The sequence below is a fragment of the Anolis carolinensis genome, chromosome 3 (assembly GCF_035594765.1).
Source record: "Anolis carolinensis isolate JA03-04 chromosome 3, rAnoCar3.1.pri, whole genome shotgun sequence".
Taxonomy (NCBI): domain Eukaryota; kingdom Metazoa; phylum Chordata; class Lepidosauria; order Squamata; family Dactyloidae; genus Anolis; species Anolis carolinensis.
Genome location: NC_085843.1, coordinates 182503499 through 182516703, shown reverse-complemented (window position 1 = coordinate 182516703; position 13205 = coordinate 182503499). Strand labels below are relative to the sequence as shown.

Sequence of the window (13205 nt, the reverse complement as noted above, 5' to 3'; positions counted from 1 at the left end):
TTCCACCTGAACATCAGGAAGAACTTCCTCACTGTGAGGGCTGTTCGGCAGTGGAACTCTCTGCCCCAGACTGTGGTGGAGGCTCCTTCTTTGGAGGCTTTTAAGCAGAGGCTGGATGGCCATCTGTTGGGGGTGCTTTGAATGAGGTTTTCCTGCTTCTGGGTGGGGGTTGGACTGGATGGCCCATGAGGTCTCTTCCAACTCTATTATTCTATGATTCTAGTCTTCAAAGCCCTGGTCACAACAGTACTCTTCAAGTAAAATTACTGAAAACGTCAAGGGATGCAAAACATTCCAATAAGAAAGCAGTGCTGAAGAGTGTGTCATGCACACCAGTGGTCATTAGCTATTCCCATCTCTGTGGGCATATGCAATTCAATAAATGTTGTTCTTAATCACTCTGCATTGTGTGTTCAGTCATGTTTGTATGTGCTTCAGACCTCCGAATTGTTTTTACTTTTGTTTTAAAAATAACATCCTTGTCACTTATAAAATTTTCCTGAATGTTTAAATCAACTCTGGGGTTGATCTAGGGTGAATGCACAGTTCCTTTACTCACAGACTCACTCCAGGTCTCTCTGTTCTACCACTGTTCATTATGCCAACTTAATTCAGTCTGAAAGAGCTTTTTCATTTGTTGTTGTTAAAAAGTGATCATCAGAAATTATTGTTGATCTGCCACAAGCTGCTTAGGTGACCGTCAAATAGAGTATCCCACCCTGGCCATTCCATGGTATATATACTTCACTTGCTTTACCACCATCTCTTCTGAAGATGCCAGCCACAGATGTAGGCGAAACATCAGGAAAAAATGCTGCTAGAACACAGCCATACAGCACAGCCACACAACACCCAGAATGACCTTAGCCTGCTCCAATTTAACATTTTAAAAATTATATATATGGTAGTGGAGTGGAAGAGCTCTTGGTATAATCCTGAATGCTTTCTGGTATTTTATATGTTGGATATGGGACAGCATTCTGGTATCTTTAATAGTTCACAGACCTTGGCACAGTGTAAAAATCTGCCAGATAGAATTCTGTAATATTTTCTCCCATATTGTCCACTTGCTGCAGCCACCAGTTCCCCACACACAACAGGGCCAATTACTAGCCAGTGAGGTGTAATGGTTTGGGAGTTGGACTAGGCTTATGGTTTAAATCTCCACTTGGCTGTGTAACCCCCCTGGATGACATTGGGCAAGTCACACTCCTTCCTCCCTAGAGAAAGGCAAACCTTCTTTGAGACAACTTTGCTAAGAAACCCCCATGACAGATTTATTTATTTATTTATTTATTTATTTATTTATTTACTAGCTGTGCCCGGCCACGCGTTGCTGTGGCGAAGTATGGTGGTATGGGAAATAAAGTATTGAGGAATTGGTGGTAGTTAAGGTAAAGGGTCCCCTGGGCTGAGTGGGTTGCTTAGGAGACCAAGTGAGCGGAGCTTAGCCTTCTAACTGGCAGCAATTGGATAAAAACAATTATTCCTCTCCTTCTAATTAGGACTTTATTTTTCATTTCTTTTTGTTGTATCAACTTAGAGGCATGGATGAGTGGTTGTGCTGTCAATTTTCGAGGTTGTGGGGTGTTTACTTTTGTTGTTTTGTCCGCTGCCGTGATGCCATCACTCTTTTATATATATAATATATTAGACTTGTATACCGCTACTCCCAGTTTGGCTCGGAGCAGTTTACAGAAATAGATTAAAACAATACAATTAGCTTTAAAATAACAGTAAGAATTTGTTTTTAAAGTCGCCATAAGTCAGAAATGACTTGAAGACACACAACAGCCACAACAAGAGAGCTGAAAGGGGGAGTGGAGAAATATCCAGCTATGTCCTTATAACTGGATATGCAGCACAGAAGGATGGATTGGTGCTATGCATCCAGCTATAGAAACATAGCTACATGCATATCTGCATACACACAGAGATGTTCTTCACTAGGCAGCAAATGGTTGCAATGGAGGAAAGAGAGCTATTAAAAGGTGGATGCGAGAAAGAGAGAGATGTTGCATTGTTTTACATGGCAGATCTTTATACTCCTCCAGGTTTTGAAACTACTAAAGACACGGGAGCCCTGTCCAGGGTTTCACCTGCCACTTCATGAGTTCATATTTTGCTTTGAGATAGATAACCAATCTTATCCACAGCAGAAAGAAGTCAAAGCCTCAGTGCGGCAGTTAGACTTTCATCTTCAAGAGCCAGACCTTCTTTGCCCTCCCGTCTTCATGTTATTCATTGGAGGTGGCACAGAAGTGGCAGCGAGGGATCATAAACTAACTGGGAATACATTAGAATGCATTTGAGGAAATAATCCATTTGTTCTGGATTGTGTTTGGAAGGAGCGGAGGGCAATAACTACTACCATTTGTCAGTTTTCTTTCAGATATAAGGGATGTCTTTTAATTTGTTTGCAATCCCTCCAACATATGTCTCCCTCCCTGCTTCTATCTGTCATCAAGATCCATTCAAGGTCATTTCTACAGTGTAACTGAAACTTGATCGGTGGCTGTCAGAACAGCTCTGTAGACATGAGCTGTCACGTGTCAATCCTTTCAGTATCAAAATATTGTGGCAAATCTTAAAGAATTATAATTCCTCTTTAGAATACATATTTGAAAAATTAGTAAGGGCACAGAATCATTCAATATTTAAAAATGAAGAAACAGTATTGCTTTTTTTGGCACAGACTACACTTACTCTGTTTCTCTTTTCAGTCGCATCAGTTTTGAAGAAGGCTCTTAATGTGGAATTAGCGAGCATTTGTAACTGAACACTTAGTGGGGAGATAATGAGGCTCTTGTATCCTTGACAGGGAATTATCTACAGAAAAGCAGCAAAAGACCTGTAAGAAGCCCCTCTCTTCTTGCTTTTCTAACATGGAAAATAAAGCTAAATTGTCCCTTCACTCCAGTATCCTTTTTAGAAGTTCTTGAATTTTGATCTGTCAGTGGTATTTGCTGAAAAGGCAGAGTTTCCTTCCAGTAATTTTAAGAAAAGCTATCATCAAACTGTCAACAGCCTAAATTGAGATTAAAAGTACTGAAGAGAAATCTTTGCTATTATCAGGGTTTCAGCTAAGAGCCCTTGAGCAGACAGAAAATATCTGAAAGGTCTAAAATGGAGCTGCATCATCTTTTTTGATCTGTTGGAAAAACTTGGGAGATGGTGGGGGCGCTAGGTCATTCTTTAAATAAGTGACAAAAGCTTAAACATACTACCCTGGGTTTGCAGACAAAGTCAAAATATACTGTAGTGGATGCAATGGTGTGCTTTACATACCATTTTAGATTCACTATGAAAAGAGCTGACTTGGCTTCTAGACAGTCCCCAAACCAGGATGAGTGAAGTATTTTTGATACACCTAATGTTGGAAAAAATCAAAGTTGTTATGTGCTCTAATTGTCCCTTGGAATATCCCTGCTATATCCGATTTGCCATATGTCCTGTTGTTTTGTTTTTGGAGAGCTATTGTACGTTGATATATTTGTACACGCCATATATTGCCAGATGAAATACCAAAATATAGACTCTTGCTCACATTCCTGGTTTTCTTGGCAGGATAGCCTAACTGCTGAGACACCTATTTTTAATCATGAATGAATAGAATAAGCAAAAGGTGCTGTTGTGTTGAATCAGTTCTTCATCTTAGTCATGTTTGAAATGTATGCTTTCTCTCCATAAGTAACAATAGTTTTAATGATCAATAGGAGCAATTATCTTCCTGTGAGTTGTTTTGCTGGGTTAACACTTACCTAGTTGCTGCCGGCTGAAAGCATTGCTATAGCAGTTGTTAAAACTCATTTTAAAGATGTGTATGTGTGTGTGTAATACAGATTCACTAACAACACCCATTCAAAGCCTTAGAAATGAATGTTGATAATATCAAGATATTACTCGTAACAATGCTTTTTAATAAATACTGCACTGTAAGGTTTAAAATTTCTCTTTTGTCAGTGGAAAATCATTTTATATGTCTGAATTTAAAAAAATGTAATTGGAAATTGTTATTATTGCAGGACTCATTTTTATTTCAGTTTTAAGAGGATGGTTAATTAAGTTTTGTCACAGACTTATTATTTTGAAAATTATTTTGAAAATGATACTGTCCTTATAATTTATTTTATTTAGTATACAGCATGCACTATATTAGGAGCCCTGGTGGCGAAGTGCATTAAAGCACTGAGCTGGAGACCGAAAGGTCTCAGGTTCAAATCCCGGGAGCGGCTTGAGCGGCCGCTGTTAGCTACAGCTCCTGCCAACCTAGCAGTTCGAAAACATGCAAATTTGAGTAGATCAATAGGTACTGCTCTGGTGGGAAGGTAACGGCGCTCCATGCAGTCATGCCGGCCACATGACTTTGGAGGTGTCTACGGACAACGCCGGCTCTTCGGCTTAGAAATGGAGATGAGCATCAACCCCAAGAGTCAGACATGACTGGACTTAACGTCAGGGGAAACCTTTACCTTTACCTATGCACTATATATTTTGAGAATAGTTAGTTACTCTTTTCTATCAAGGCAGTGAGAAGCACATCCAGTAGTCAGCCCTGCAGCTAGGAAAGGTGTGCTTTGTGTGGAACAAGGGTCTAATACGTTATGTACGGTAAGCTATACCAGATTGAATCATGTAATATGCTGTTCTTCAAAACTGATTACCAGTATTCTAGCTATACTATTGCAGCTCCACTTAGCTCTAATTCTGGTGGTAGGGAAAGGGTGAAAGAGAGACAATGTATTCAAAGTTCTGCTTCTAAATGCCTTCAAGGTTAGAGTTAGTTAGAGCACTAAGATCAGCTGGGGAGATCCTGGTCCCACCACCATCGCAGGTGTGACTGGTGGGGATGAGAGACAGGGCCTTCTCAGTGGTGGCTCCTCGGTTGTGGAACTTTCTCCCACCGTGATTAGATCAGCCCCCTCCCTCCTGATGTTTATAAAACAACTTCAAAATTGGTTATACAAACAAGCATTTGGTGAGTGATAGCAACATCGAAGCAGATAGATGACAACCTTAGGATCAGCGCAATGTCTAAATGACTAATATGCTTTTAGGTCTTTGACTGAAGTTTTATAGTTTTAATGGTTTAATTTTTGTTATATGCCATTGTTTAAAACTTGAAATGTACTATTTTATTTTATTTTGTGTGAGATATTAAATTTTTGCCTTTTACTTGATGTGCTTTGCTTTGAGCCCCTCCAGGAGTGAGAAAAGTGGTATAAAAGTGCAATAAATAAAGGTGAAATTGCAATGAACTATACAAAACAAAACAAGCAGGACAGTAAGCAAGCAATAAAGACAGACTATAACCATTTTAAAAGATTTTGTGTGTGTAGTGGATACATTCAATCACATCAGCATTTACACTGACCAAATAAATTGGAGCTGATCCTGGATCAGTTTCGGAATGGGTCACACATGCACTTCTCAACCACTGTAAAGGCAGGAGGAAGTCCCCACTGCCCAGTTGCACAGAGCACAGTTCATTGTCACAGGACAACCACCCTTACCATCCCGTCCCTCCCTCTGTGTCACAGTGGTCTCCGGCTGTGGCATAGATCCTACCTATTTGCTGTCATCTGGGACAACAAGGGAGAGGAAGAGGAATCCCACTCCTCTTGTACCGCTCTTCCCAGATCACCCCATCACCCCAACTAATATCACTGCAGGTGACAACCAAAAGGTAAGATCTGTGTCACAGGTGGAGACTGCCAAAACATGTAGAGTGGGAGGGGCTGTTAACTGCCATCTCATGTCCCTGGGACACCAGAGCACAGGTGTAATGAAGTATGAATTTTGATTTACAGGTGTTATATTAAATTGTGTGTATATGTTTTAAAAGGGTAAGTATTAGAGTTACCAGTGCGTGGGGGATGGTAGCCAGCTCAGCATTCAGAGGCAGGTTGCCATAGAAACGTAGCTGCTTCTGTAGAAATGTAACTATTTAAAAGCTAGGAAGAAAGGGGCGGAGCTAGCTGGATGAAAAAGGAGGGAATGTTTTGAAGAGAGTTCAGTCTGTGATCGGGAGAGTCACAGGGAATAGACTGTGGTTCTGAGGTGGTTAGAACCAGGGAAGTTCAAATGTCAGTCTGTGATCGGGAGAGTCACAGGGAATAGACTGGTTCCAGGTTTAGGGAAACGAGGGAAGTTCAAATCTCTGTGCTCTGATGAGGCACAGGGAAGATTGATTCTAGGTTGATGCGATCAAGGAGACTAAATTGTTCATTTTGAGTTGGTTTTAAATAAGTTTGGTGACTTATTTAATATAGTCTGTGTCCTGGAAAGGCACAGAGAATCTGTGATAGTATATTGCAGGGGTGACTGTGGTTTGAAGTCACTGGATAGTCCAGGTTTCAGACTTTGTGAACCAATCCCAGCTGGACTCACAGAGATTCATTGAAGTAACAGAAAGGAGCAGAGGAATAGGTTTTAATTACTTTAGGTAAATTCTGTTCCAGAGCTGGCCCACTGTTCAGATGAGCCCATAGTTGAGGGATTTTCCCAATTCTGGATCAGAACTTGAACTATTATCTGGCTTTGGTTAATGTGGTGTAAAGCTACAATAAGGTGGCCTTGCCTTGAGTTACCCTGGATTAGCTCTGCATTGCACAGCATTTGGCCACCATGAGACTGATCCAGCCATGAAACTGATCTGACCTAATTGGTCAGAGTAAATGTGTCCTTAGCCTAGACACAGCAATAGGGAAATGTGTAAAATTATTACTGCTAGGATTGAGGCCTAAAACAAAGCAATTTAAAACCAACTTTTGGATCATGGAACCATAATACTATATATGAAGTGTCAAGAGATGGGAGGGAGATGCAATGAATATCTAACCAAAGGAAGATACTAGATGTCTAATGAGAAAATTCCAGGTCTTTGGGCAGGGGAATAAAGGAACGAGGTGAAAATTTAATAACCATATGGGTCATTTTAGAAATTATGCTTTGTCATATCTAATTAGAATTTCTTTGTAGCGTCAGCATTATGAAACTCAAAGAAGTTCAATGTATGCCTCGCATTGTGGCATCTGTATGAATGTCTTGTCGGGGTATAATATCCAAATTTATGTGTCTTGCAGGTCTCAACTGGTGGTGCCTCCATTTCTCCTCAGATGAGCTATACACCATTGCCATCTGGATCAAGGGACCTCACCAACCACAGGGGTAAGTAAAAGACATAGACATGGAAAAACATATTGTTATGAATGACAGCAAGGCGATAAACATTATTGTATGACCATTAGAGTTCATTACTGCTCTACAGGCACTCTGGAGAGAATTCACCACTCTTTTTAGCTCTTGATGAGAACAGCACACTTGGCAAAATTAGAGTTTAAACATATTAAACAGGCTCCAGAGATACTCTACTAGGAAAACAAATGAATCTATTAAATAACACTTAGCAACTTCAACAACAATGCAATCAACCCAGATATTGCTAAGTAGACAACTGCATACTTCATTGATGATTTCAATGCACTTTGGAAATATACTGATATATGAAATACTAAAAGGTATTTCTTTTGGAGATTAATAGTTAAAGTTATGGAGAGGTAGTTTTTGTTTTGCTTTGTTTGTGCTTCACTACACATTTATATATCACTTAATCTTTGCCATTCCTTTTTTACCATAGAATTAAGGGAACAGGAGGAGAAAGATCTTACATTTGTTTTTGGAAGAAAAAAATGAAAATTTGAAAAGATTAGTATTTGCAGAAAAACATGTGAGAATATTATGAGAAATGACATCTGCAGTAATTGAATCATTTTAAATATCTTATATGTATTTCAAAATGAGGAAAGTATTTTCTAGTAGGGAACTAATGATATCTACAATAATTGAATCCTTTCAAATATATGTATTTCACAAGGAGGAAATTAGTATTTTCTAGGGTATCTATAGCAGAAAACTAATGGAACAAAAATAATTTGTTTACAGAATAGTCACTTTGTCAGTTTTCCTGTTGGCTATCTTATGAATTAATTAATTAATTGGGTGCACAAGCTGAAAAAAGTAGTCATGGTTTATGAGAGGTGAGAATATTTGTGAGAGAACCAATGATGTACTTTTAGTTTCCAGATTTTGGATGATCAAATTTCCTGAAGTCCTAGAACTCATGGGATGGAAATGAGGATGGCATTTGCCTGGAGCAAGGGATAAAATTGGGTAGCATTTCAATTATAAACAGTTTAAATATCCCCTTGAGCTTACAGTTTGTGTATTCTTTTGCATAGTTTTGAAATATATTTAATATTTTGGTCTTGGTATCTGTATCCTCATTCCTTTTTCATAGAGGAACACAGAAACTCCCAACGAGAAAAAGCAGAAAATAACTTGCAGATTTCCCTTTAGCTTGCAAGTTCTCCAATAGTTCTTGACAAGAAATTTTACTCTAAAGTTTGAATCAGATTCTAAGATGGGCCAACTCAACATTTTGGCATCCAACTCAATAAAATGTGAATTGTGAGCTGTAAAATTTACACCTAGGCTGATGAAAATATACTTTAGGTGAAATTTGATGTTGTAATGTTGTTGTGAAGTTTTCTTAAAGTATAATATAGAATGCCTTGCACACTGAGAGAGAAGTCCAGTAGAAAGCCTCAACATGTAGGATAATGAGAATGAAGGCATAGAAAACACCATTCTCAGGTTAATACAAGAAAGCAGAGAGAGAAAAACTCACTACTTAGCAATATAAACTAATTTACAATGAGTCAAATCACGGTTCCATTATCCCAGCCTTCAAAGGATGGAGGTTGAAACTATGGTTTGCTTGAGCTCACCTGGTGATCTTGGAAAGAGACAAGATTCAGACTTGGGACTTATTTGCCTTCTTTTAAAGAATGTATAAACTGTGACTCCTTCAAAGAGTCATAGCATCACAAAACATTAAACAACAATAAACCAAATCTGAGATGGATAAAACACCGCAATAAATTTGAGATGGAACTAGATGGAAAAAACAATACAATTATTCTAAAGCTTCAAGAAATGTAAGTGTCTAAGCTGACATTGGAAGGAATACAGTGTTGTGACTGAGTGTGCTTCCCTCAAGATGGCTTTCCATTACATTGAAGTCTTCACTTTTGTCCATATAAACATACTGTATATACTCGAGAATAAGCCTAGTTTTTCAGCCCCTTTTTAGGGCTGAAAAAGCTCCCCTTGGCTTATACTCAAGTGAGGGTCCTGGCTGGCTTCTATTCAGGTCGGCTTATACTTGAGTATAAAGGTATTCAGAGTTGGACAGTCTTATCTTATTAAAGTCTTATTATTATCTTAAATTACAGTTTTATATAAATATTCAAAAACATTTTTTTAAAAAAAATTATTTATAATTTTCAAATACAGTGCACATTTAAAAACGGGGATAGGTGCAAAAACATAAGGACAAGGGAAAGATATACATAACAACGGGAAGGGGAGGTGAGGGTATAAAAGGAAAAAGGAAACAGAGGGGTAGGGAACAGGGAAAGGGGATTCACATCATAGGGAAGAACATATTACAGGGAACATCAATCTAAAGGGAAGTATAACTTCCATTCTGCAATTATCTTATTATATAACACTGTATTCAAACTTTCTTTTTCCATTAAACACAACTATTAAAACATGTTACAGAGCATTTCTTAACATATTCTTCCAGTTTACTCCAATTTGTCCTTCTAGTAAGTTCCCCTCTCGTTACTTTCAAAAGAAACGTAAGTTTGTCCATGTTTTGAATTTCTTCTATCTTGTGTATCCAAAGATCTTTTTTCGGAGTTTCCTCCAATTTCCACATTTTTGCGAAGGTCATCCTAGTGGCTGTGGCACAATATGTAAATAAAATGTCATCATTTTGTCAAAATTAGTCTCAAAAACATTTAACCTACTGATGCCTCAAATAATGCAATTTTATTAATACCTATTTTTATTTTTGAATTTGACCCGTAGCTGCTGCATTTCCCACCCTCGTCTTATACTCGAGTCAATAAGTTTCCTCAGTTTTTGTGGTAAAATTAGGTGCCTCGGCTTATATTCGGGTCGGCTTATACTTGTGTATATATACGGTAATTCATTTCCCCCATAACTGGAATACAGAGCAGATCTTCTTCTGCATGGAAAGTTTAATGTGGAGGGAAATTTGAGCTCCAAGCATTTTGGGGGAGGGGGTTGTAATATAAGGACAAATACTCTGGAGTATCTAATTCAAAGGAATCCAGTAAAGATAGTACTTAGATGCATGCGTGATTTGATCATAAAGATAGATTTGGCAGGTCCCTTGGTATTTTTTACTCTGTTAGAAATAGACTTGGCAGCCAAGTTTTCAAAGTTGCAAGCCCCAGTGACGGGAATTTACATTTGGCCATATTGCATCTTACGTGAATAGAAGTGTAGATTATACAAAAGGAGAGGGGTTAAAATTTGCTCTAAGTAAAATACTGCTTGTTCATTTGTGATGTTAACATGCATATCCTCAAGGAAATAATAATTAAGAGATATTTTCCAGAAATCCAGGTGTTGTGAATTGAGTTTGGAATATCCTGCTGGAAGTCTGCATGTCAGCCATCATTAGCTTTTTCTTTAGAATACAAGGAAGTTCTTTGGGCTCAAAAACCCTCACACATTCTTAATTGGAGTCAAGAGTGTACCAAGAAAAGAATGAAACACATAAACATGCCATTTTGGAATCCCACTCCTAAGGTTTTTCTATTCCCTGAATGGTCTCAATCTCACATAAAAGATTGAAACAGCTATTGCATATGTAAATATTGGCAGCTTGAAGGGAATTCCATTCAACCTGAAGCTAGGAAAGAGAATGACCACGGCCTTTGTTCATCTCCAGAGGGACCTGTTTACAAGAGACTGAATCTCTTGTGAGCAACTTAATGCAGCTGTAAATTAACTCTGCTTGGGGCTTTAAAAGAGTAAAGAAACAGAACCTTCCTCATCTGTGTTTCACCACATTTTCACAATTTCCCCTCTCCCCCCATTTAGAACAAAGAAAGGATACAAAAATAGGCTATTTCTTACTTCTTTTAAGTTTCTGAGTTAGATCCAGAAAAAAATGCATAATTAGTTATGTGTGCCCAAGTTGCTTTGGATTTTCCGCACAATACCTGTACAGATTGCTGGATGATGGTTTTAATTATATTATTATATATTTAACTATTTTCGCTGCCACCAATATAAATATGCTTTATTCAGCTCTGGCCACCAATTGTGGAGATGTCAGGCAGAGGATACTTATTCTTTTTAAGCTTTCTTTCTTTATTTCACTTTTGATAGTGATGTTGCTTAGTTGAGAATATGAGTCTGACAGAGACTTAGATGGTTTTAAAGAACAAAAACAAGTTTATTTCATGTACAAAGTTTATGGTTTCTATAACTTCTTTGAGGCACTTAAATAACGGTTACAAATAGATGTGAGGTGTTCCAACTTTCAAAATACTTCCTTCTCTCAAAACTAAACTAGAAACTGATCTCTTGGATCCACTGGGATTAATTCCCCTTACTCCACAGCTTATTAGAGGTCTGCCTCCCTGATTTCCTAATCTGAAACCAGTCTTTCTCCTGTGACTAAGAATCACAGTCTAAGATTTAAACTTCCCTGGTTTCCTCAAACTTGGAACCAGTCTGTCCCCTGTGACTAGAAATCACAGACTGCCTAAAATAAGTCACCTTATTTTAGAATTGACTCAAATTCCCTCATTTGAGCCACTCTGATCCTCCACTTGAGAATCAGTCTTCACTGTAATTTCACCATTACAGACCAAAGTGGGTTTAAAACGTTCCCTCCTTTTCTCTTCCAAACAGCAGTTGGCTCCGCCCCCGTTGCCAAGGCAACCTGTCTCAGAATGCTGAGCTGGCCACCTTCCCGTACTATCAACTCCAATACATACCATTCTAAAATTAGCCAAACCTGACTGTTTAAACAAAATCAAATAAACATGTCATCCATAAATCAAAATAAAAACACACACTTCTTTACAATACCGTACCCTAAGAAAGAATCAACCACCTTTCCCCCCTTTGAATAATTTGTTATACCTTCTCTTTTACATTTACAACTGAACATTGAGTATTGGGCTTGTAGCTAGAAGTATGACTAACCAAGACTCCTGGGCAGAACAATTATCAAGGTTTCTTTGCTCCTGTGGATTACAATTTACTTCATCAGCCCAGAATAGGGATGCCGAAAAAAGGACAGTAATCCAAAGAATTCTAGATATTGAAGCCCAAAAAGACATAGCCACCCTGTCTAATACAGGATCTCTGAAGTGGTTAGGACGCTTTAAACGTAATTTCCAGAGGGCACTGTACCTAAAAGCAGATATGCCAAGACACCTAAGAATCACTTTCACTAGGGCAAGATTCGAACAAATGGAGTCCATGGAGAGACACGGCAGATTAAATCATATCCCGTATGAAGAAAGATTATGTATTTGTGGCAGCCCTGAAGTTGAAAATTTGAACCACATTTTGCACAACTGTAACCTATATAAAAAAGAAAGGAAACAATACTTATGGCCTTTTATTAGTAATAAAACAAGCTGGGTTATTGAGGCCAAAACTTCATTTTTGTTGGCTCGTTATAACCCCACTCTGACAACAAAAGTGGCCCTGTATTTGTTTAAAGCTGCTAAAAGGAGATCAGAGTACATAGATCAGATTGGAGTGCAGTGCAGTGCAGGGGAGATGAGGATAGTTGATGCATAGATCTTTAGCTAAACTACATTGGCACCAAGCAGGCAGACACCTGTATATCTGTATTTTATTTTAAGTGAACCAGATGTATGTTGTATGTTGTTTTTGTATTGTCTGTCTTTGATAAGGCCAACTGGCTAATCAATAAATTGTTGTTGTTGTTGTTGTTGTTGTTGTAGAAGTATGACTAATTTTAGAGGTATGTCTAGTTATATGGTTCTGAATGTTTTCAATGAATTGATGTTAACACCTGAAAGACCTTCTGTCTCTGACTGTTTCAAGGTGCCAGTTGCTTTTTCCCCCATTACACAGAGATTGCAGGAGTCTTATGACTAATTCTCTGCCATGTAGCTATGTCCTATCTTGTGATCATTTTTCATTATTTGATAACATAAGAAAGATTGTTTTAAAATCTAACCTGGTATTTTTCAAAATTTCTGATTATTGCAAGGTTTCATATATATCTGGTGCCCATGAAGAGTGGAAATGATTTGTCATATCTGAAAAATGTA

General features: G+C 38.2%; 1 protein-coding gene across 2 annotated transcripts in view; it reads left to right on the top strand.

The window, feature by feature from the left end:
• Positions 1 to 13205, top strand: part of lrmda (leucine rich melanocyte differentiation associated) — a 973974-nt gene that overhangs the window by 796998 nt on the left and 163771 nt on the right. For both annotated transcript variants that reach the window (XM_062975874.1, XM_062975875.1), the window contains exon 6: positions 7086 to 7170. In XM_062975874.1, the coding sequence (XP_062831944.1) occupies positions 7086 to 7170 (85 nt within the window). The remainder of the gene's footprint in view (positions 1 to 7085; positions 7171 to 13205) is intronic.